General features: G+C 32.8%; 2 protein-coding genes across 2 annotated transcripts; one reads left to right on the forward strand and one right to left on the reverse strand.

Annotated features, from left to right (window-relative positions):
• Positions 1-887: 887 nt before the first annotated feature.
• Positions 888-3209, reverse strand: LOC133303134 (GDSL esterase/lipase EXL3-like). The gene is made up of 5 exons (XM_061503015.1): positions 2924-3209; positions 2687-2817; positions 2358-2591; positions 1695-1950; positions 888-1081 (listed from the first exon to the last, which is right to left on the reverse strand). The coding sequence occupies exons 1-5, from the start codon at positions 3207-3209 to the stop codon at positions 888-890; spliced, it is 1101 nt and encodes a 366-aa protein (XP_061358999.1).
• Positions 3210-16588: 13379 nt separating this feature from the next.
• LOC133303124 (rac-like GTP-binding protein RHO1) lies at positions 16589-20096 on the forward strand. The gene is made up of 8 exons (XM_061502997.1): positions 16589-16742; positions 16895-17143; positions 17912-17999; positions 18091-18200; positions 18383-18446; positions 19368-19432; positions 19546-19611; positions 19708-20096. Exons 2-8 carry the CDS (start codon positions 17045-17047, stop codon positions 19807-19809), a joined length of 594 nt encoding a protein of 197 aa, XP_061358981.1. The 5' UTR covers positions 16589-16742; positions 16895-17044; the 3' UTR covers positions 19810-20096.
• Positions 20097-25520: the final 5424 nt, after the last annotated feature.

Here is a 25520-nt window from a genome sequence, read left to right on the forward strand (position 1 = left end):
CAATTTTTGAGAAAGTTGACTCATAACATTTAGAGTTGGAAAACTACTCTTGCATGATTGCATCACACTAATGAGCTTCCTATGAACAACATATGCCGTCACTAAAAATTAACAATCTCACGAGCATGTTTTTCAAGTATAGATTGAAATATGTTATTTCCTTGCTCTATTTTAGTTTTCTCTTTAATTGAATAATAATACCTCAATAAAATGATTTTGTCTTAAATGATCATAAATTATATCTTAACTATTCATATTCTTTTTAATAAGTTGTAAATATTCAATTTAGGCTGCGTTTTGTATGGACTTTTTAATAAAGTCCTTTTTATCACTTCTTTATTTTAAAAGTACTTTCTATAAAAGTTACAGCTATTTAGATTTTTAAAAAAATATTTGATTTTTGAAAAAAATATTAGGCTTTTGACTTCTGCTTTTTTTAAAAGTTAAAATTTTTAGCTTTTGAAAAAAGTAAGTTTTTAACTTTTTTATGACTTCTGTTTTTTTTTTAAAAGCAGGCATTCAAACAGACTTTTTTCGAAAAGGACTTTTTTTTCTTAAAAAAAACAGCTTTGAATAAAAAAACGCCCATCCAAACGGGCTCTAAAGAGTCAAGACAAAAGACAAATAATAGAATCACCAGAAAATGACAAAAGATTTAAATGTGTTCACTATAGTTATCGGAAAGATAAGAATTCATTGCTCAAGGTCTTCTTGTATAGTGATTAATGATATTTAATGTTACACAAGAAAATTGTTTTATACGAAAAATCCAGGATTTGATCAATGACCCTAAGGAGGGTGATCAACGAAATGAATGACGTGACCGCCTCTAAAGACTCATAGATAATAAGATAACATACTAAGTAGAAATTTAGAATGAGATGTTCTCAGAAGAAGTCCTTGATTTTGTTGTCAAGCACCAGAGAACTAAGCACCTCGTAAGCCTTCTCTGTAGGATGATAACTATCCCAGAATACGAAGTTTGAAGAGTTTGAGCATGTGTTTATGCTGTAACGGTTGCACAAAATGGCTACTTCTATATTCCCTGTCCCACAGCATCCTTTCTCAGCCTCTTGAAAACCTTTACCACCAAATGCCAAAAGCAATGAGTCGATGAAATGACAACATGGTCCTGAATAGACTTAATAAAAATAATAAAACTAAAGTGGATTAAGCCAATAAAAAATTAACACATCATGAGTGCTCATTAAATAAATAAATGGCAAACGTAACCGTTGATTTCCACCAATCTAATGGTTATAATTTATTAGAAATTAATAATTAATTAATAAATATGATTCAATAAATTACAACCGTTTGATTGACGAAAATCAACGATTAAGATTTAGTAATAAGAGGTAATAAGAGAAAGAGGCAGTAACTATAACCCTTCCCTTTCATATAATATTAGATACTCGTACACCCCATCAATTAGCAACAAAAATGTGTTAGGCTTTTAAAAAAAATTAGTAATTTATATGAACATGTAAATGAAATTGATGCAGCAATTTAGTAATTTCTTTTTATGTCAAAAAGTCTCTCGGAATGTAATATGATATTATATTCTGCGTTAAGTGTGATTGAGAAGGCATATAAGCCGTACATATTCAGAAAGGTAAAATGGTCCAATATAATATGGTGAGCTACCTATTTGACATGAATAATGGTAATGAACGTGGGTGATTAGTAATTACCATATTTAGCAGGGTTTTGAAGAATGTCCATAAATGGGTTGTATGAATCTAGATACACAAGCCTAGCGTTTGAAAACTTTTTTCCAAGTGCATCCATTTGGGAGAAGAGCTTTGAGTTGAAGAGTACTGCAGCTTGGTTGGAAGAATCTGAACATGCTCTTTGCATGCCTCCACCAATTGTTCTCTGGGAGGGCACACACCCTATAACTGGTAAGCCGAATACTCCAATCCTTCTTGCTCCTAGTTCATAAAGTTCCTAAATTCCACTCATTAAATTAGTATTATTATTATTAGTATTTATTTATTTTTGCTCAAAAAGAATAGAAGAAAGATACACAAAATAAAGTCTATATATGAGTAAGGAATTCAAAAGTCCAAAGTCCAAACTAGATCGTTATTGTTTGGTATATGGTTTACCAAACCATGTGAAAAGCAGAGACATTCAAAAGTATGATACGAAAATGGATATTTACATATCATACTTTTTGCACTAAAAAGTGATACTACATCTATGATTGAAAAATTGACATTTATCCCGTCTTGTTACATTTATAAGTTAGTTCAAAATGCAAATGGGAGCTGCACATGCATGACAATTCTCAGTAGAGAAAGATTCTAATTTCTGTTTATTTCCCATGCTGCTGTCTTTTTTACAAAACATACCTGCAAGAAATTTGAGGCTTCTGAAGCCATAAAGTCTGTATATGATGGAATATCATACATGGCACGCCTAAACGGTGTTTGAGCATAAGTATTGGCAATGTCATCACTTCCTATGCACAATATGTATATGCTCTTAGATACTATTATTGCCGTTCTGTTTCTTCCAACTGCTTCCTCTATCTTCATTATGTACTCCTTGAACATGTTTAATTGTTCAGATAATGATATCACAGACTTAGGACAAGGAGAAACAAAGAAGTTAGCTTCAACATGTGCTAAAGAAAATATTTTTTTGATAGAAAACATACATATAAAAAATAGTTATTTACCACTATTTTAGCTGTTAGAGGATCATATCCAGCTCCACCTGAGGCAAAGCTTACACCAGTGAGGAGATCTTGGAGTTGCAAATTTGGATCAAGATAAGCAGGTAAAAGCTTCTTCACTCCAAATTTTGCAGCTGAAAAAATGAGCCAAGGTTTGTAAGAAATTAAACAAAGAACATGTTTGTTCTGTTCTCTATCCATAACTATACTAAGATACATATTGGAAGAGCAATGTTCTACCAATGATGTCTGATGGGACTAAGCCATTGCTGAACCTCCCAGTTGGACGATTTCCAGCATCAAAATCTCTACCATATGGTGGGAAATTGCATTTGATAAGAGTGGTGATATGGTTGTTGTTTCCTGGATCCACTATAGAGTCCCCAAATACAATGACTGCTGGCACAGTTTCATTGTTTGGAAGACTCACTGCATAAACATGTTGTTGAAAGATTATCATTATGGCAGAACACCAAAAAATGATTGAAGGCCAAGAAGAGAGAAGCTTTTGAAAGAGTGACTTCATGTTTCTGTGACTAATGTTTCTCGCTTTCTTTTTTGAAAGAATGCAATGACACTTCACCTTGGCGTGAGCTACTTATAGGAAAGCTAAATTTTTTTGTACTTTTTTTGTTGTTCCTCTTTGCATCTCATGTCATTGTGCAGCAAGGAATTTTTACTAAGGATAATTACATGATACTTTTGTTGCAAAACGCAAGACCAGTTACTAGTAATGTTAATTATTACATGATTATCGAGTAAACTTCGATACAAAATCTAATAATCAGTAATGCATAAGACACTATAAAAAAAGCTTAGGAAATAATTAATACTAGCAGTACTATCTCATAAATTATACGAGTATTTTTAAATCTTAAGTATAATTTAATGATATAAGTTAAAATAAAATATCTAAAAAAATTTGAATTTATAAGAATATAATTAATTCAGGTGTAATCTTTAAAATATAAAGCAAAGGCGAAAAAAATATTTAAAATTATAAAGAATAATAACTAATTCAAAAGAGTTTAAATTTAAAATTTAAAAAATATAAGTTAAGATTGACATGTATTATTCTTTTAAAAAAAAATAGCCTAAGAGATTAAGTATTTACCTATTAAATAATATATTTGCATTTGATTCAGACAATGTTACTTTTTATCAAATCTAGATTTTGGTGAGTATTTTCGGGTTACTCTTTCATTTTTCCTCCCTAGAAATTGCAGCACAACATGGTTCTTGTAACAAAAACAAAACGAGATAGTCAAGTCACTTGCTAAGGGGCTTAGTCACAAGATTTTCATGGGACATTCATATCGTGATTGAGCTTCCTTACTCGTTGAAACATAACTAATACGTTGTGTAACATGTATAATCTACACTCACTGTACACAATTAATGAGAATAGTGCTATACAAAAACACAGAAGCTTCATTTTGTGATCAGTACTTACTGTATCTATTTCTTTTCAAGATATTTTTTAATCTACTCCTTATATATATTAGCAAAAATATTACACTTCACAAAAGCAAAAGCAACAAATGATGACATCCTTCGGAAAGTGATCGCAGACTTGCGGATATCAGAGTAAGGCTTCTTTAACGTGTATAGAAAAAACGTGAAGATCATAAGTTTGCATAGCTTTGACTTCAAAGACAATTATAGATATCATATATAAACTACTAAGGAAGTTATATATATAGTCCAATATTTAATGGATTCGCCTACATAATAATGAATATAAATATGATTGATCTACGAGGTTAATTTCTTGTATCCTTCTCAAATACGTTTTCTTCGTATCTGGTCATTAGAGGTGAAACTGGGTCGGGCCGGTCTACAGGGGCCTATGACTCAACTTATGTCAGGCCAGTCCTGATCTAGTATATTTTGTAAAATAGGCCAAATTTGAGTCTTGGAAAAACTTGTTTAATAAAAAGGCCGGAGGCCCACTTTCACAAGACCTGACCTATAAACCTACAAGCCGGCCTATATCATACAATTTATTTTTTTTATTTTTTTTTGATAACACATACAATTTATTTTAAATAAAATAAAATAAGTATGTCTAGAAGAAAAAAGAAAAGATATAAATTTAATCAATTTCGATTATTTATAATTTAATTATATTTGATTATATTTTAATAGAAATCTGAATTTATTTCTTATGTAAAAGGAACCAACATCTCAACATGTCAGATTGTGTATATGAATATATTAAAAGATTTTTGGGAGAGGTTATACTTACTACTAGCATCATGATGTGTTTGTTGGATTCATATAGTTATTTTAATTTACATAGTATGAATTTGTTTATTAGATATGATGAAATATATGTTATTTATTTTGAGCATTGAGTGACTTAAATGCAGATTGTTTGAGTTTTATTGTGATTTATGATTTTGTTTGGACGTTGAAATTATGATTTTTAGTTTAGCAACAGAATTTGAGCATTTTGTAAAGTTGATTCATGGTTCTGCTTAGAAATTAAAAATTAACAGGCTAACGGGTTAGGACATGCCATTTGTTTTTTTATAAATGGGTCAAGCCAGGCTAATAGTTAGACTCGTACTAGACTTGGGCCAGGCTAAATTGAAAAAATATTATGTAAACTTGGATTTTTCGAAGCAAAGCTTGACCCAGCTCAGCCCACTTTCATCTCTATTGGTCATAATAATACATATTCGCTGAAAGCGACTGATAACTAACTAAATGCACGTACCTATTTGCCAGAATGGTCTCAGAGCTGGTTATTGTTACATCACACTTTGGCGTTGCCTCTACAACGAGCTTCGTATGAACCTATTCGTGTTAACAATCTCATGACCATGTCTTATATATATATATATATATATATATATATATATATATATATATATATATCCCTTAAATATAACTACGATCAATGAGCAAGATTAAGAGTGTAACTTACACTGGTGTAAAATGATCCTGACCCATATATATATATATATATATATATATATATATATATATATATATAGTAATTATTTAACATTTTTCTATTTTTTTCCTCTTTAATTGAATTGTAATAACTCAATAAAACAATTTTTCTTAACTCATATCTTAATTATTCATATTCTTCTAATAAGTTGTAAATATTCAATTAAGGAGGCAAGACACAAGACAAATAAATTTTAATGACGAGAAAATGACATAAAAGATTTAAATCATCTAAGCATACTTTTGCTTCTTTTTTATATTATTACTTCAAGAATACTAATGACACATTCCGTTACGCTGACATCTCAGTCACATATTCTCTTGCCGTGTCAGCAATTTTGGCTGAATCATTTTTGTTTCTACTAACAGTGACCATTTTGTCACTGTTGAAAAAAAAAATTATCAGACTGTCACGCAAATAGTAAATTTTGTCAAAATATCACGTGACATATTTCACTACTCTGTGTAGCGAAATATGTGTGCAAATAATTCGCTACACAGTGTAGCGAAATATGCCACGTCAGAACCAAAAATGCCATGTGTCAAAATTAGAGAAATTCGCTACTTGCTCAGAACCAAAAATCTCATGTGTCAAAATTGGAGAAATTCGCTACAGATGTAGCGAATTTCTCCAATTTTGACACATGGCATTTTTGGTTTTGACGTGGCATATTTCGTTACACTGTGTAGCGAATTATTTGCACACATATTTCGCTACACAATGTAGCGAAATATGCCACGTGACATTTTGGCAAAATTTACTGTTGGCGTGGCAGTTTGGTAAATTTTTGTGCCAACAGTGGCACTTTGGTCACTGTTCCTTTATCCTCAGCATTTTGCTGAATTTTCAAGCCACTCTTTTAATTTGACGGAGAAGGAAACCCACGACAACTCTCGACTAGACAATAGACTAGTGTTTGAAAATTCGGCCCGGCCATCAACTCGTCTGAGGTCAAGGGTCACAGGTTCAATCGGGGGGTCACAGAATCATTATGCTGACCCAGTTTTATATATTAAAAAAATATAAATATATATATTCTATATGAAAATATTAAAAAATAAATCACCAATCATCAAAGATTCAAAATATACTTAACATAATTCACCAATTACAATCACAAGTCAATATTACACAACCTAATTAAAGTACCAAGATACCAAAGTACAAAACTCATATTCTAATGGAGTTAATGAAAAGTAACATCATCAAATTCAGGCTCAGCAAGATACCATTTAGGTTTGCAAGCTTTTTTATTTTTTATTTTTTTAATAAAACGACATTGTTTCATGGAATTTTCTTTAAAAAAATAACATGCAATAACTCCCTTTGACCCCTCTGACCCGGGAGTCACTGAAACCAGACCGAGTTTTGGGGGTCGGAGGGGTCAATATGCATATAGGGTCCAACTTGTGACCCTAACCCTTATAGGGGAAGGGTCAGGGTTGACCCGGGTCAACCCGGGAGGCGGGGTGAGGTTTTAAAATACTGCAATAGAGAAGGGAATGGCGTTGCCGATTGGATGGCCTCTTTTGCCTACTCCTTTGATTGGTCTTTACAAGAGTTTGACTCGCCTCCTTCTGGTTGTCGTGACAAACTTGAAAGGGACTATGTAGGAGTAGTTTGGTCTAGGAGGTGTTCCTAGTTTCTTTTTTTGTTTTTCTGTTTCCTGTTTGCTTTTCAAAAAAAAAATACTGCAATAGACCCGTCCCAAGTTGATCAGTTCTAAATTTTCATTGTGTTATGTTAGGATTGTCTCGGTACATGTTCACATATCACGGTTTGCAATGGTACTAGCTCGTGACAAACCTATTGGGTTATGCTCTTGTTACTTAAAAGCTTTAGAAGGGCTAAGGATACTTGGGGTTATATTATATCCCTATATATATTCATTTTAGTCATGTAAGTCGTCATGCTTTCTGAAATAAGGATTATTGCCCACACATTTCTCTCTTCCCTCTTAAGTCATAGCTTGGAAGATTTGTCTGTCCCGTGCTGTTGCCAAAGGTCATCTACAACAATTGAAAGTGAGGAGATTCAACTCTAGAGAAAAGCATTCCATGTGTTTATGCTACAAGAGGTATACCCTTTGTGTTGATGAACAATGATGATTCATTAACATCTAAAACCACAATGGTCCTACACGCTTCTATTGATCTAGTTATTCCTTTAATTGGTATCCCAGTCGGATTGTGCGTTTGGATGTGCATCTAATTCACTTTGTAATTTTGTTAGCTTCAGGCACCTAGGATTCTATAGTGTTTTGATGCATGGATTGTATGTTATTTATAATTTTTTTCATAAATATTGTTGTTTAAATTCTAATTTTTTGACTTAAATTCTTGGTAGAACTTTGTGTGCATTTTTTTCCTGGTTGTAAGAAGGGGTCTAATCCTTTATGATTAGGTTTCCTCCTTCATTTCATTTCAATTTTCATCAAATTTTAGTTGTATTACATAATTGTAATGAAAATAAGACTAAAAAGAACCTGAAAAGAATGATATCCATGCCTATTTGGATCTTTTGTGACAAACCATAGGTCGTATGGAAAATCTAAGACCATAGGGTGAAATAGTATAGAAAGACGATGAAGACAATAACAAAAAAAAATCCAAAACAAACTTTCACGTGTGGGCACACATTCGGCGCATGAGGGTGCATTTGGCAGTTGTTTGGAGCGGCTCTAGTAGTGACGTGATCCTGTATTTGTGGCGGTTCTGACCATATCTTTGGCGAGTTGAGATGGCACAACACACGTGATGGCCAAGGTTGCCAAGAAGGTGTTAGGGTTCTTGCTAGATTTTGGTACTTTGGGTTTTTTCCAAAAAGGCCTGAACCAAAACCCTTTGGACCCGAAAAGAAGGAGATGAATGAAGCGGGCGAGCTAGAAAATATTTATGACATAAAATTGGGCTTGCAATTTCATTTTTTCTTGGGAACCATGTATTAAAATTTATTTATTATTATTGCTTTATTTTTATGAATGGGTGAATTATATGGTTTGATAATATGCTTTGTGTGATAACATGTCATATAAAATATGTTGTGTTATACTGATGCATGCAATGATAATTACATGTGCATAATAAATGTTTGATTTTACCAACTAGTATGATAGTTATTATGACGATTATTTTGATTTTCAAAATATTTGAGATAACAATTAATAATTATTATGAATTTTAAAATCTTGATTAATAATTAAAATAGTTATTTTTTATAATTAAAATCTAGACAAATAATCAATATAATTCCCTAAGAGAATTGTTTAAAAAATTTGCAAGTAAATTGAGGGTCCATTAAAATGGTCATGTGTAAATACACATTGCCTATCACAATCATGTGTTTTACAAGTTACTTATCATGATCGCATGTTGCACGCACTACTTATCAAGACCGGATTTTAGATTAGACTTTAATGATTTTGAAATTTGATAAGCGTAGCATTGCACATTTATCGGTTATTATTTACTTAGATAATTTTGAAATTAAACAAACATTACTAAAAATCGACAATTTTAGGAAATTTGAAAAATTTCTTATTAAAAGTGTAGAATGGTAGAAGTTTCAAATTAACAAATTGATTTTTAGTGTAACATATTAGCATCCCAAAATATAAAATATGTATAACAATAATAAATAAATAAAAATAGTAGGATACAAATTTATTAAAAGGATATTATTACATAAATAAGATATTATTGAGGTAATTTTTAAAGACAACATTTGAATTTTGACAATTAAAAATTTAAAACTTGACATTAACATACAGTGAAGAAAATTTAGGAGGATAACTATTTATAGTAATAATAATAATAATGTAAGATCCCATATATATATATATATATATATATATATATATATATATATATATATATAATAAATAAAAATAGTAGGATAAAAATTAATTAAACGATGGTTATTATATAAAAAAGATATTATTGAGGTAATTTTTAAAGACAACATTTGAATTTTCCCAACACAAGGGAGGTGCTCACCTTGTGTGGTTATCATCCTAGCCAAACATTGTTAATATGTAGGTATCCTAGAGATAAACTGTTTAGTCAGATGAATACCTTTTATTGTTTTGTATTTCATGATTATTTTAATTTGAGTATACTTTATCTTTATCATATTTTGTTTCACCTTTCATTTATTGTTAATATACATTTAAAGATAAAGGCCCTAGGGATAGAACGAGTGTTCACTTGAGGATCTATGATAGGGATCATGATCATGAGGACTCGAGAGCACTATATATCTATCGCTTACATATTTATCGCCTTAAGCTTGTTCCTAGTCTTGAATCACCAAGAAAGGGCATTGATGATCTCGATAAGACTAGCATGATGTCATCTACTTGTATAGAGATACAAGGTAGGGATCTCATTGAATGCAGACAGGGAGATATATGCCTGATGTCATGGGTGGATTTGTTAGAGAATATATGGCATTGAACTGACCATCCGAGAGACTCCATAAGGATTCAATGTAGAAAGTATAATTGAATTTATAATGTCTTTCATTGTTTGGTAGTATGGATCATCCTAAACTTGAGAATGTCATCAAACATTATGTCCTAGGGTTATACTTTGATTGTACAACTCTACCCCCCTGAAAATGGGGAGAACAATGTACTTTTGGGTATGACTCGAATATATGAGTGAGTATAAATGGACATGCCGATAAGACTTATAGTCCTTTACAAGGAATTAGTCATTCACAAGACCGGTAAAACATGAGTGACTTTTATTAGACTCGAGAATCTATGCATAGTTAGGGATCATAAAGAGTCATGGATCCGTCTTAGAGTCAATAGAAGAAGATTCATAGTTCTGTGAAAAGCAAGATTATTAAAATCAGCTCAGACCTACCGGTTTGACCCGAAAATCGGTGAATCGGTCACTAGACCAGTCCGAGTAGTTATCAGATTGGTTACACTTACCAACTGGAATAAATCGGTATGATTTGATGGTTTTCATAAAAACCCACAACCTGGTTGACCCATTAAGTTCCTATAACATGTAACACGTAGTATCAGAAATCCACTTTGACAATTTACTATGTTACTCAAACAGTTTATATGGAGTGTATTTTTTATGTACAAAATGATGTTGGACTTGTAATATCTTTTTTTTTTCTTCTGTAAACCGACCATTTAACTTTGAGCTTTGTCTTCCATTACTAGGAGATCAAGCGAATAAATCCTGGAAAAAAGGCAAAGTGGGGAAAGTTGGAATAAGAAATGGTCTCGTTCTTATTATTTTTGTTTGCTTCCCATTTGATTTGTATCACGCTTCATGAGAAGAGGCAACCTGCATGTACTTCAAGATTTTATTCTTCAGAGGCACAAGAAAAAGGAAAATAATAATATTCCTATAATATGCTTAGTTGTTCTGATTGAAAAAGAAGAAAACGTTGTATGCTTGTTATGTTTGAAGAAGAAAAAGAAGTTTGCTTAATTGTTTTGGTTGAAGATGACGAAAAAGCTATGTGTGAGAGATTCCAAATTTGCAAAAAGTTAGAACATTATTCAAAAAGAAAAAGATGAGAGAGAAATGATAACAATTTTAAAAAGTAACTAGAGTTATGATGGACCACTGAGGTGTTATTATCTCAATATTTGTATAATTCAAAAATTACCTTTTATAGTTATATTTTGTGTGTGAAGATTTTGTTTGTTTCTTATCAAATGACATTGTGTTTCCTTTTTTTTTTTTACTATATAATCGACTATAATGTATATTTTTATAGTATAATGCTACAATAATGTATTGTTAGTATTTGTTCACTTTATGAATATAATTAAAGTAAATTGAGTTATTAGATTTTAAATATGATTTTTAATTACTATGAATATTAATATAATATCATTATATTATATTATATTATCATTTTTTAAAATTTTAAATATAAAATATAAATTTATATTTATTTATCAGATTTAAGCTATTCAACCAGTGACCACCTGTTGAACCAGTGTTGTACTGACTCGATACCTCAACCAAGTCGATAACTGGTTCGAGTTTTATAACATTGTGAAATGCTTCATTTAGTCACACAAGAGATATGATAATCTATCATTGCTCTCGACTAAATGTGAATGACATTATGAGGGATAATGTCGGCATGGTATCCAAATTAGAAAGGTAGATCACTTGATCAACTCAATTAGTTATAGAGCTGCATAACATTGCTAGTGTCATATGTGGTATTAGATAAATTGGGCTCATTCAAGGAGTTTAATTGGTACATGAATATTTATGTCAGTGACTAATTGGGTCTAATAGTTCATACACTGATATAGACAATTAGAGTATAATACCTCTCACTTAAGTATTTTAGATTAATTACATGTAGTTAAGTAATTAAGCATGTATAAGTGGGTTGAATTAAGTAAAAGGCCTAATTAAATAAATTGGGGTCACTTTTGAGATGAAAAATACAGTCAATGAGAATTATGGGGTAAAAATATGTGTAGACAAAATTACGCAAAAGGTAAAAGTAAAGTTAAAAATGGGACTGGAACAATATTCTAGTCTATTGGGTGAACTTTGAAAGAGAATGGAGTTAGATAGATAGATAAACTTTATCCAGTTGAAATAATTTAACTTATGTTAAGTTAAAAAAACCAAAGAGCCTTCCCATTTCTTCTTCTTCTTCTTCGTGCGTCTGAACTGAGAAAGAGGGGAAAAGAGAACTATTTTGGGGAACAAACCCTAACTTCCTTGATTCTAAACCAAATCAACTCATTCTAAAGCCAAAACCAATTAAAATATTTCCCACATTGTGAATACAAGCTTGATTTTGAGTGGGAGGCTTTGTGAAGGGAGATATTCTCTCTCAAATATTTCGGCCCCTTTGAAGATTGGAAGAGTTTGGGGGCATTTTCATCCATGGGAGCTTAGGAGACCTCTATTCCTTGGTTGTATGACCTATTGTGGTAAGTTTCCACTTCTCCATCCTAGTTTTCATGAAGATTTCTAGAGGTTGAAGTCGATGAATAATGTTTTTTAATTGGTTTTATGAGTTTGAGTAAGATTGAGGCTAAATTCCTTTGAAAATGTGGTTAAGAATGTTAAATAAACGGTAGAAATGAGTTTAGATTGTCATTTTAGTATACTTTGACATTTGGATAAATCTATTCTTGAAATTGAGGATTTTCTTGCATTGTTAGCCTTGGTTGGTTATATGTTTGATGGTATCACTTGTATGGCTAGGATTGAGACAAGTGGACCAAGTGGAGAGACCAATCTTTGTGGTTGTGTTCAATTGAGGAAAGGAAAGCTTTGAGGAAATTTCAAGTGTAAGGTAAACCTTCGGACCTTGGGGTTGATCCTCTTGAATGTTCCACCATACTCCGTTGAGGAGGAATGGTCTATGAGATGTGATATGTAATTATGATAGTAATTGTATGTTCATGCATTGATAAATGTTATGATTGTTTAATGATCATTGATTGATGTTTGATTCTTTAAGAGTAATTGAGGAATGGTTGATAGATGTAAAAGTAATGATTGAGGTTATGTTGATAGTTGAGAGATGAGGTAGTGACTGATAAATGAGAAAAGATTGAATAGTCCTTGGATCAATCCAATGAATATAACTAGTATGATGGATGTGTGGTCTTCCTTGGAGTTAGCCCTAAGGAGAACTCCTTGTGGTTATTACCGGAGAGGAACAGTCCTTGAGGATCCCTCTTGAGGCCATCCTGCCAGTGAGGATTCCCCGGTAAACAGCCCTATGAGGATCTTCAGGTGGTTTGTCTTGCCCTTGAAAACAGCCCTATGTGGATCTCCTTGTGGTGAGAGCCTAAGAGAGACAATCCTGTTGCGGATCTCTCTTGAAAGTGACTAGTATTATGATGAGGATGATTGGTAAGACTTTCCTTTGAAACAACCCTATGCGGATCTCCATGTGGTAAGAGCCTAAAAAAAATAACCTTTGAAGATCTTTCTTGGAAACCCCTAGTGTGAGATTGTGGACTTCTCTTGGAAATAGCCCTATGCGAATCTCCTTGTGGTGAGAACCTAAGAGAAATAGCCCTTTGAGGATCTCTCTTGGAGGCCCATGTGATGTTTATGGATAAGAATGTCTTAAGCTATTATTATTATGTGTACACCGAAAGTGAACCTTAGGGTGGAGTGATCTCCAAGGACCCCTGTTTTACACTGATATATTCATATATCTCACCCCGTGTTGTAGGGCATAATTTCAGGTACTGATAAAGGTGAGGCTGAACGAGGCAAGAAGCATAAGTAGATTGTACCTGATAGCTGGACATTTTGAGTTGCATGCCAATTAGAATTGTTATATGTGTAGGTCAATTGCACCATCATATGTATATGCATTTATTTTGAGGCCATATAATGTATTTTGAAAGACTTAATGCATGATCATTGTAATGATAATTGCTATATTGTTTATAGGTAATGGCTTTGATAATGTATCTTTGGTAGTTAAGTCCTTTGGCATGTAATTATTTTGAAGAGCATAGTTGTAATTGAGATATTGATACATTGATGAATGTGAAGTTATGTTTTATCAATTTGAATTGTATGATGGATTGATGAAATGTATGTGGAATGTGAGAGCCTCATGGTGTGTGACCATGGTTGGAAATCCCTCATCAATTAGGTACCAATAAGTTGGAGAAAGGAGGGAGGAACTCCTTTAAGTGAACCACCAAAAACAGGGGAGATCAAGTCTGCCCCAGGTGTAGGGCACTCAAGCGCGCTACCAGGCAAAAAATGTGTTCGAAGAGCGCGCTCAAGTGCGCTTCCCGAAAACAGCACGAATATAGTTTGATAAAATTGGCATAGCTTAAGCTACAGAGCTCCGAATTGAGCGCGATTTATACGTATGTGAAGCTAACACATAGGGATATAATTCTGTAAAATATTAGAGCCATTGGATGAGTATATCAATATCAGTTTAGGATTGAAGTTGAAGCTACAATTCCGAAAGTTCAGTTTCGTCAGCTACCTTGCGAGTTTAATAACTCCGACTATACTTAACCAAATGGTTGTTGTAATATCTTTCCGAAAAGTCTTATATGTCTAGTTTATCCTAATGCAAAGATTAGAGTTAATGGTTAAGTGTAGTGGTCTCAATTTGGAGGATGTTACGTGGTTATAATTACAGTGCTACATCAACAATCTGGTCCAAGCTTTGCGCATAAGCTATATACTCTTGCACTACTATTTCAATCCTTTGTTTTGTGCTCCACCTCTGTGAATCTCTCACTAAAGTTCTTATGTCGAGCTTGAACCCGCCCATTGTCTCTCGATTAGTGGGTAAAATCTAAATGTGAAAATATGGCGCGTGAACTCTCTTAATCAATTATAAAGTCCTCTATTTATAGGAATGGTTGACGATGTCTTGAGCCTCAATCTTGAGGGTTTATTTTCAATTTAAATTTTAAATCGCAACTTTATCACTTTATTCCATTGTATTATTGTCCAAATGCTACATTTCTGTAACTGTGATTGTTATATAGCACTCTTGCAGCATTTTCCACTTGCTAGGATTTGTTACTTCTTCATTACTACAGCACTCGCCCATCATTTTTTTGCAAAACAAACACTCAACCAATGACCTACTCTAGCATCAAAATCAAGAGTATTTTCCATGTTTTCCACACTTTATCATCTTAAGGAACTTAAACATGAATCATGCAATATTAAACTCATTTATCATGCATTTGAGACAATTTATATGGATTTTTTGCAACAAATTCATTATTATAAGCTCTAAATTAACTCTCTCTTGAAGAGATAACACTGCTCCACTAGTTGTGAGGCAATGCATCATCACCTATTTATAAAGTGCATGTGCTTGAGAGAGAGTTATGTTAACTGAGAAAATATTTGTTTCACTCTTTAGAAGTGCAGGGTTTACCCCGTATAATGAGCATTAGTGGCCGATTCAAAATAAAAGTTATATGAGAAAAATAAATTTGATACGGAGTAATCATAATTTTATTTAAAAAAAATATATCTGATTACATATTGTGAGATCATTAAAAGAAAAATTAACCATCACAATCCCGAAGTCTATTTTTCAATGACATAGCAACATATTATTAAATAATATTAAAAATTATGATATCATGTCATAAATTAACCTCCCAAATATAAAAAAATAGTTCAATTAAATACTATTTTTTTAAAACAAATAAATTCTATTAACTTGTCATTATATGATCAGATTTAAAGAAACAAAAAAAAGAGAGCAAAAAGTCATTCTGGTAAAGAATAAAAAGATAAATCTCCATTCCACGTTAGTTATTTAATTTCTCCATCTCCTCTTGCATATGACATTGCTTTTTACCCCAAATGTCCGTCAAAATAATAAAATAAAAAGATTTTATGTGTACAACATTGTATCACTCGAAAACTTTCTTACACATAATGGAGTCCACATATATATTTTTTTATTTCATTATTCCGCTTTATCTCTCCTCTTTATCTTGTGTATGTGGGAAGATTTTCTTAAGTCATATAACATTATACTCGTAAAATCCATTTCTAAATGCATTAAAAATGAGTAATTAAATATACCATTTGTAACCGTGATCGAGTCACAGATCCGAATAACTTTGGGAGGAAATCCGAGTTTAGTTGCGATTATCGCGTCACGTGAATTTCTTTTTCCAAAAAAAAAAAAACAAAAAAAAAGTGTTTATCCTTTTAAATGACACAACTTATAACATTTCACTCTCATAAAGAGATGGAACTCACACTTTTATTTTTTATGTCAACTCTCTCTTCTTTTATCTATCTCTTTCTCTTTCTTAAAATGACACAACTTTACATCCTTTAAAATGACACACACTTTTTCCAAAAAAAAAGAAGACAATGATACAAAACACAAAAATAACAAATAAATAATTGTAAAGAAAAGGAAAAAGAAAAAAACAACAAAGAAAAACAAAAATAATAATAGTAACAACAACACAAAGTGACGAGTTTGTTGGCGAAGATTGGTTCGCTTAACGAACGCTTCAACGGCAAAATTTCCCGGGCTAGAAGAGCTCTTTGATCTCGATCTGTAACAATTCCCATTTCCTCACGCATAATTTCCATCTCCTCCAAAAGGGTTAGGGTTTCTCATTTTTGTTCTTCCTTTTTCTTCCCAAACTCCCCCAATTACATTTTCCAATTCGTTTTGGGAAATTTTAATTATTTTTTAGAATTTTCCCTCTTTTTTGATTCATGGAAATTTCTCGATTTTGGTTTTGCCTGGTACAGATGCGTGACTGAAAGCGAGTAATTGCAACAACTGGAGGAGGAGAAGTTGGAAGGGGTTGTTGTGTGTGATCGGGGTCCTCAGGTTGAAGATCTGGGGCGGCTTTCATATTTGTTGGGAGGTTGAGGTGAATAAAAGGGTAATTGGCGAAGATGAGCGCTTCTAGGTTCATCAAGTGCGTCACTGTTGGAGATGGAGCTGTTGGCAAAACTTGTTTGCTAATCTCCTATACCAGCAACACCTTCCCCACTGTCAGTTCATTTCTTCCTCTCTCTTTTTTTTTTTCTTTTTTTTGAAATAAAAATTTCAATAATTAGGATGATTATTCAATTCTACGAATATGAAATTTTGTCAATGAGATAAAATGTCGACAAAGGGTTAAAAATGTTAAAGGAAATTTGGATTTCCCTTTTCTGTTCTTCAAAAGAGAAATTGAGATTTTGAACTGAAATTAATTGGTTGCTAGATTCTCGTTAGTTTATTTGTAAAGTTTGATTGGAAAAACATGATCAAATGAAAACATCTCCTCCCTGTAGTCTGTTAAAGCTTTTCTATTTTTGATTGGATAGAAGAATTTATTTATTTTTGTTAAATTCATTGGGGATTTTGTAATTTGTGTTGCATATGACTGCATATCATCACCATTACAAAATGCAACGAAATATCTTTCTTTGGAAGTTTTCATGAGTATAGATGAAGAATTCAATGTTTGTTGTTCCTTGTTTTGATTCATCTGCATGTAGTGTTGCAACCTTCTTTCATTTTTCAATTGTTGATGATAGATTTATTTTTATTTTTTATTTTTTTTGGAGGAGTACGAGCATTACATGAAATGATGTACTGGGTATTAATTTAAATTTGAGAAACGAGATAATAAGATTCTGGTGCTAAATTAATCCTCCGAGCTGCCATTGGATTTTGGGGTTGTGTTTCAATGCTATATTATCTTGTAACTGTGCTTATTGGACAAGAAAGATTATTATTACTTTTTTTTATCTCATCACTTTGTTTGGCAACAGGATTATGTGCCAACTGTTTTCGACAATTTCAGTGCAAATGTGGTTGTGAATGGAAGCACTGTTAATCTGGGCTTGTGGGACACTGCCGGTATTGTTGCATAATTACAATTTTTATTTTTGTTAAATCAATGATGTAGAGAGTTCGTTTTGAATTTTTATTGTATTATTTTGTGGAACAGGACAAGAGGATTATAACAGATTACGACCTTTGAGTTATCGTGGTGCCGATGTTTTCATACTGGCTTTCTCTCTCATAAGTAAGGCCAGTTATGAAAATGTTTCCAAAAAGGTACTTATCCCACTGTGTTTTAGAGTCAATGTTCTAATTGTCCCTTGAGTTTATAATTCACTTTTGCATATTCCATTTGATATGAATTGTAGGTTTCTTTTTAAATTGGAATGAACAATTTACTATTTGTCTCAATTAAATATTGCTGATAAATTGTATATATATATTGTTTTCATTCCCAGTGGATTCCAGAGTTGAAGCATTATGCACCAGGTGTTCCCATTATTCTAGTTGGCACAAAGCTTGGTAAGTTTATTCTAGTTGCTTCTTTCCAGCGTATTAATTTAAAATAGTAACCATTGTTTGTGTTAGGAAATCACATAAACTTAATTATATGGATTCCATGATCCATGAATGTTGTCTTTAGACACTTCTTGGGAACTTTACATTATTATGAGATAGTTGATTTATAATTCTTTTTTTATCTTCATATTATAAGTGATGTACTACAAAAAGGGAATTTTTGTTTTCCAGAAAATGGTGGAGGATTATTGCTGCATTTTTTCCCCCTTTCTTTGTTTTCACCTCTATTTACTCTTCGAGTGCTCACGACAGTTGTGGTCTTTTTTCTTTTTTATGTTTTTGGTTGGATATTACTCTTTCTTGTCTATATATTCCAGGATGTGTTGCAAATAATTAATACAGTCTAATACATGCACATCGTTAGTAAAGTTTTAGATATTTTTAAATACTTAATGTGTATATGATGAATTATGATTTCTTTTGTTTTCTTCTTTGACCTGTCCTATGAACAATCAGATCAAAGGCACTGGGGAGTCTAGTGCAATGCTAGAGGTCTCGGCTATCAAGCTTGGCTTTGTATATGCTTGAGCCTAGGAAGTATTTTTGAAATGCAAAAGTACTCTTTGAATGTTGTTAATTTGGAATTTTGGCTCAGACTACCATCTATTTCCACTGGAAAAGTGTTAATATCTGGCATTAATTAAAGAAGTTACCTTCTTAATCTTGTAAAGTTTTTATGGATGCAGTGTGCATGTTTAGTTGGGTCGGTCCTATATCTATATATGTATTAATACTTCCAAATATTTGTTCTATTTAGGGGACAAGTGATTGTGTTAACAGTCTTCCTGACCTGTGCATGTTCTATTAATTTTTTTGTCAACTAAGAGTTAGTCCTTTACCATTTTGTGATTTGAAATGAAATAGACCTTCGGGATGATAAGCAGTTCTTCGTGGACCATCCTGGTGCCGTACCCATTACCACTGCTCAGGTGAATATTGTTTCTGATTCTCCTTTAATTGCTTTATGCTTCTAGTGCATGTTTGCAATCTGTTTTTAGTTATTTACTTAAATGAAATCTAAAATTTGCATATCTTCTTGAAGGGAGAAGAGCTTAGGAAGCTGATTAATGCACCTGCTTACATTGAATGCAGTTCGAAAACACAGCAGGTACATAATTGAATCTATTTTCTTTTTCTTCTTCTTTGTGCATACAATAACTAATTTAATTGGTGGTTTTGAATTTATTTCTGACCTTTACTGCAGAACGTGAAGGCAGTCTTTGATGCAGCCATAAGAGTTGTCCTTCAACCACCAAAGCAAAAGAAAAAGAAGAGTAAAGCACAAAAGGCCTGTTCAATATTGTGATTCACTAGGTCTAAACATTTGAGAGCCATCTGTCCTACCTCATTTCCCTCCTCTTCTTCCTTTTCTTCATTCCTTCTTCTATTGAAGAAGTTGGAGTCTATGTGGGTGTTCATCTGACATAGTCTAGATCTCTTTGAAGCATAAGGTGGTTGATGCTTTGCTTTCTTTGAATTATTGTGGATTCTAATTGTGAAATTTGCATTTCATGGTTCCCACCTTTTTTATTAACTTACGTTTTATGTATTAATAGACTGGAATATCCCAGTTAGGATAACGACCTTGTTTGCTTGAAGATATATATATATATATCTTAATTATTTTGTATTTTTATATAATGCTTGCTATGTGCAAAGATCTGTAATTGTTTCTTAGTTATCATTTGGTTGTTCTGCAGTTAGTAAGACGTGTTTCTTTCCTTGCATCAGTTTTTGTTGTTTGGTGGAAACAATGGCTGGGGACGTAAATAGGCTCCAAAATAAATGTATTACATTTAATAGCCAGTGTGATATTCAATCAACATTTTTTGCAGGTGAGGCAAAAAGAGCCTCCAGCATGCTATTATTGCTTAACATTTATTTTTTGTTTGAAGAACTTCCTTTATTATGTATGCACAATATTTTTTAATCTTATAAGACAAGTATATGATAGTATCAAATTCAAACTCATCTTATGCCAGGAGGAAGTTTTTTATTCAAACATGATACATGATATAGTTTGACTTGATCCAATTACAATTGAGACTTGATTTGATGTTTTAAACAGTGGGTCTAATCATAGTATTTGTAAATCAGTTGCTTATATACTAGTGTACATAATATTCTCTTTATATTTTACACTTGAAAACGGACCATGGTCTATGTTTTCTGCTGAAATTTAATTTATACTTCCGTACTTTAACTACATTTTGCCTTTGGAAAATATCCCAAACTGTAGGCCTAATCCATTTGACATTGAAACAAACGTTCTATTTATGTCAACATTTAACTAATCCATCTAACTCATATTTAGTAGAATTGGACCACCCGAACTAAACCCATTTTGATGCCTTTTTTTTTATCGTTTTATATATATATATATTTATATATATATATATATATATATATATATATATATATATATATATATATATATATATATACTGAAATATAGTGGGTTGGGAAGTAATTATTGAAGCATGGTAGTTCGGAGTAGCTAGATCAGGATGTCACATAATTGGAGGGTCTAGTGAGAGCGAGTCTATTTTGCCACGTGATAGAATATTTATTGTTCATCTCAAATTCTAACTCTAACCGCCCCCTTGAGGCTTGAAGTGTCCAGCGAGAGAGTGTCAAGATCATACCGCATTGTAGAATCTCACTGTCGATCATGTTCTCGACGGACCACATAGGCCTAGTCTTTTCGGATAACCTCCAATGCTTATATGACATGTTACGCTCCTGTATTTTTTTATTTTTTTTTGGTTTTCACCCCTGTATTTTTGAAGTGAGATAATAATAACCTTATCACCATTATTATTAAAATCTCGATTTATCACTACGATTTTACTTTTTTACGATTTCTTTTCATCAAAACGATTTTATTAATATTTCAAACGCTTTTACATTTTTGCGATTTTTTACGATTTTTTACATTACAATTTTACGTTTTACGATTTTTTTATCTCCATCCGATTTTACTTAAGATCTCGATTTTAACAACATTGCTTATCACATCAAATTTCACTTCACATGTACATGCATCTCATTAAGGGTATGAAAATGTTTGTCTCACACATAGTGGAGTTCATAATTTTGCCTATGCTCTATGCTCTTTCTTACTCATCATTTAAGATTCTTCCTCCACTTATATGCTATTTATATTCTTCTTTTACCATTGAAGAGGCATCTGCTGCAATCTATTCATCTTGTTTTTACTTTGCTCAAATACAGCCTCAAGAGCCGTCACACCCAACACTTCTCCTGACTCTCAGCTTTCACCTTAAACTCACACACGATTGCATTTTTATTGAGCTTAGATCTATATTTTTGTCTCACTAGATCATTGTTACATTGATATACTAAACTCATATAGGAAAATAAACATATTTCCATCACTCAAATATTTCACATACCAATTTTTACCTTGTCGCTTCATATAAATATTAATTAGTATAATAAATAATAATCAATATCTAATAATCAAAATTATGTTCAATAACTCTTAAAAAATTGTTAAAAGAAATTGTTGTATTTCAAGTGGCAAAGAGTTTTTTGCTCTTAATTGAGAAATTGAGAATTGAAGGAAATAATATTGGGGAAAAGCTCCCCAATATGAGTCTAATATAGCTCGAACGAGATTAAACCGGATGTGATAAAAATATGGGTATAATAAATTCTCGAAACACATAATTAATTCTTAGTGTGTCTTGAATTGTTTGGGAATTTAGTTTTGCAAGATCAAGTTGTAGAATTGATTATTCAAGTACAGTTTTTTAATTTTTTTTAACGAATAGAATTTATTTTAGCATAAAGAAAATTAAAACATTTTAAGCGGGAGACCTATTAATGTTTTAAAAATACTTATAGTACTTTCATTCATAGCTGGTTTTCGATCAAAATCAATTTATAGTTGTTTGAAAAAGTGGGGAAAAAACTCCAAACTGGTTTATCGGTTTTCATTAATCTTTAGTGGTTTTAAATCTTGATCAATGTTGATTTGGTTCAATTAGTTTTTTTGAATGGTTAGTTTTGTAGGTCATATGAATTAGATACTTAATTAGTTTACTGGTTTTCTATCAAATAAGCTAATGCTGCCTGATTTTCCAACCATTTCTATAGTTATATAATTTGTTGGTTATATTTAAAATTATTTAAAAAGAAGAGTGAGGTATAATAAATCTAAATTACTCTTACTTAAACTATTAGGATTGGTCTAGTGGTGAGAGGTTGAGATAATTTACATGATGTTGTAGGTTCAAATATCACTATTCCTATAGTATTAAAACGACAACGTCGTTTTAGGGCGAAATATAAATAATTTAACAAAATATATTATTTTAAAATACATGAAAATAAGGAACATTTAATTATATTCTTATTATTCTTAATTTTTATAAGATTTGACTAAAACAATCATCGTAGTAAATACAAAAATCCAAGGGTTGGCTCAATTGTCCTACAAGCTTTAGACATACGAATCGTCAAAAGAATAAGTGTTTGAATCTTGGACACGAACTTTGAGATTGAAACTAAATGATTATTCAAAACAATAAGGTAGAAGATGAAACCCATATCAGAGAGAGAACTGAGAAGAATAACATGCAAAGATTGATTATTGAATTACCGTGTAATTAACAATACAAAGGGTATTTATACACAAGTGATTAACTGAATAACTAACTTGGTTAACATGCTTTTAATACACCTAATGACATGTAAGCTAACTAATGACACGTCAGCTGTGCTATCTGATTACACCCTCCCGCAAGCTGGACTGTGGATGTCCAAAAGACCAAGCTTGGAGACAATGGATCGAAAGGGCCCTGGGTGCAGGGGTTTGGTGAATAGATCAGCGAGTTGATCCTTTGTAGAAACAGGAAGCAGCTTTAGGAGACCATCAAGTAGCTTCTCCCTAATGATGTGACAATCAAGTTCAATGCGTTTGGATCTTTCATGAAAGGCTGGGTTGTTAGCCAGGTATATTGCAGATTTGTTATCACAATAGGGAGAAGCAGGAACTGAGGTATCTACTTGAAGGTCAGCAGGGAGAAATGTAAGCCATTGGATTTCACAAGTGATGGAAGCCAAAGCTCTATATTCAACCTCAGTGGAGGATCTTGAGATGATGTGTTGCTTCTTGGCACGCCATGAAATGAGAGCAGTACCAAGAAAGAGACACTGACCAGTGATTGAACGTCGGGTATCAAGGCAAGACCCCCAATCAGCGTCTGCAAATCTAGATAAATGAAGACTGTTTGCTCGTGGGAAAAATAATCCCTTTGCAGGAGAGCATTTGAGATACTTCAGGATCCTAGTAGCTGCCTGGAAATGTAGTGTCATGGGATTAGCAACAAATTGAGAAAGTTGCTGGACAGCCAATGTGATGTCTGGGCGTGTGTTTGTAAGATATAATAATCAACCAATGAGACGACGATAAGAAGCAGGATCAAAATACGGTTCTCCTTGTATTCTTTGTAATTTGAAAGAAGGATCCATGTGAGTACCTACTGGTTTACAAGCCAAGAGACCATTGTCTTGTAAAAGATCCAAAGTATATTTTCTTTGGTTGAGAGCTAAGCCTGTATTGGAGCGACTGACTTCAAGTCCTAGGAAGAATTTTAAAGAACCCAAGTCTTTGAGTTGAAATTCAGCAGCAAGCAACCCCTTAACCTTTTGAATCTCATGATAACTGGTGCTAGTGATGACTATGTCATCAACATAGACTAAGAGTGCTGTAAATGCTGAATCATGATTTCGGACAAACAAAGAGTAATCTGCAGTGGATTGTTTATAACCAAGAGAAACCAGAAAACTGGACAAACGTGCATACCACTGTCTGCTGGCCTGTTTTAGGCCATATAGGGACTTGTGTAGTTTGCAAACCTTACTAGAAAAAGCAGTGCTTAATCCTGGTGGTGGAAGCATGTATACATCTTCATGTAACTCACCATGAAGAAATGCATTGTTGACATCTAGCTGGATAAGATCCCAATCTCGGGCTGCAACAATGGAGAGAAGGACACTAACTGTAGTCATTTTGGCAACCGGTGAGAAGGTATCAAAATAATCAATGCTTTCCATCTGATTGTACCCTTTGGCAACCAACCGGGCCTTGTACCTCTCTATGGAGCCATCAACTTTCATTTTTATTTTGTATACCCATTTACATCCAATGGGTTTAACATCAGCAAGCATATCAATCAAAGACTAGGTGTGGTTAAGTTTCAAGGCAGCAAGTTCCTTGTGCATAACATCAATCCAACATTGCTGTTGTGAAGCTTGTTTATAGGATGTGGGTTCAATCAAGGAACTCAAAGTAAGGCAGTAATGTGTATGTTGTGAGGAACAATTATCAAAGGTGTATACTGTGGATAATGGGTAAAGGACATATGATGTACCTGGAGATGACAAGCCAGTTGTAGCAGTAGAGAGACTCCAATGATAATCATCCAAATATTTAGGAGGCTGTTTGAATCTGGAGGACTTTCGAGGATGATGATTTATATCAGCTAAGGGCTGTGTGTTGGTGCAGGGAGAAGGGCCATGTAGTGTGGTATCAATATCAGATTGAGGGAGAGGAGATGGATGCAATTATGGTATTGGAGTTTGGGTTTGAGGTTGATGTATTGGTTCTGTTATTGGAGTTGGATTGGGTTGTAAATTTTGGTTCTGTTGTAGTGGGTTAAAGCTATGGTCAAAGTCACTCAATGGTGGAGGTGGACAAGGCTGGACGATACTGGTGTTGGGTGAAGAAGTGTGAAGGAAAGGAAAATAATGTTCAAAGAATTGAACATGTCTAGAAATAAAAACAGAACATGCAATGAGGTTATATAAAATGTAACCTTTCATGCCTGGTTTGTAGCCAATGAAAATACACTTTCTTGCCCTTTTGGAGAATTTGGATCTGTGAGAAAGTAATGTAGAAGCATAGGAAAGGCATCCAAATACTCTCAAATCATGCAAATCAGGTGCTTTCCTAAAGAGCTTTTCAAATGGTGAAACATTGTCAAGTAA

Source organism: Gastrolobium bilobum, unplaced genomic scaffold (assembly GCF_033153095.1).
Source record: "Gastrolobium bilobum isolate Gb01-03AN ecotype WA unplaced genomic scaffold, APGP_CSIRO_Gbil_v1 utg4340, whole genome shotgun sequence".
NCBI lineage: Eukaryota > Viridiplantae > Streptophyta > Magnoliopsida > Fabales > Fabaceae > Gastrolobium > Gastrolobium bilobum.

Bases quoted from the DNA above. Each gene is read 5' to 3' on its own strand.
- LOC133303134 (XM_061503015.1), bottom strand. From the start codon at position 3,209: ATGAAGTCACTCTTTCAAAAGCTTCTCTCTTCTTGGCCTTCAATCATT. The intron at 2,818-2,923 runs GTAGAACATTGC...TCATTTTTTCAG, and splicing joins AGTCCCATCAGACATCATTG to CTGCAAAATTTGGAGTGAAG. The intron at 2,592-2,686 runs GTAAATAACTAT...CCTTGTCCTAAG, and splicing joins CTCTAACAGCTAAAATAGTG to TCTGTGATATCATTATCTGA.
- LOC133303124 (XM_061502997.1), top strand. From the start codon at position 17,045: ATGAGCGCTTCTAGGTTCATCAAGTGCGTCACTGTTGGAGATGGAGCT. The intron at 19,433-19,545 runs GTGAATATTGTT...ATCTTCTTGAAG, and splicing joins TACCCATTACCACTGCTCAG to GGAGAAGAGCTTAGGAAGCT. The intron at 19,612-19,707 runs GTACATAATTGA...CCTTTACTGCAG, and splicing joins GCAGTTCGAAAACACAGCAG to AACGTGAAGGCAGTCTTTGA.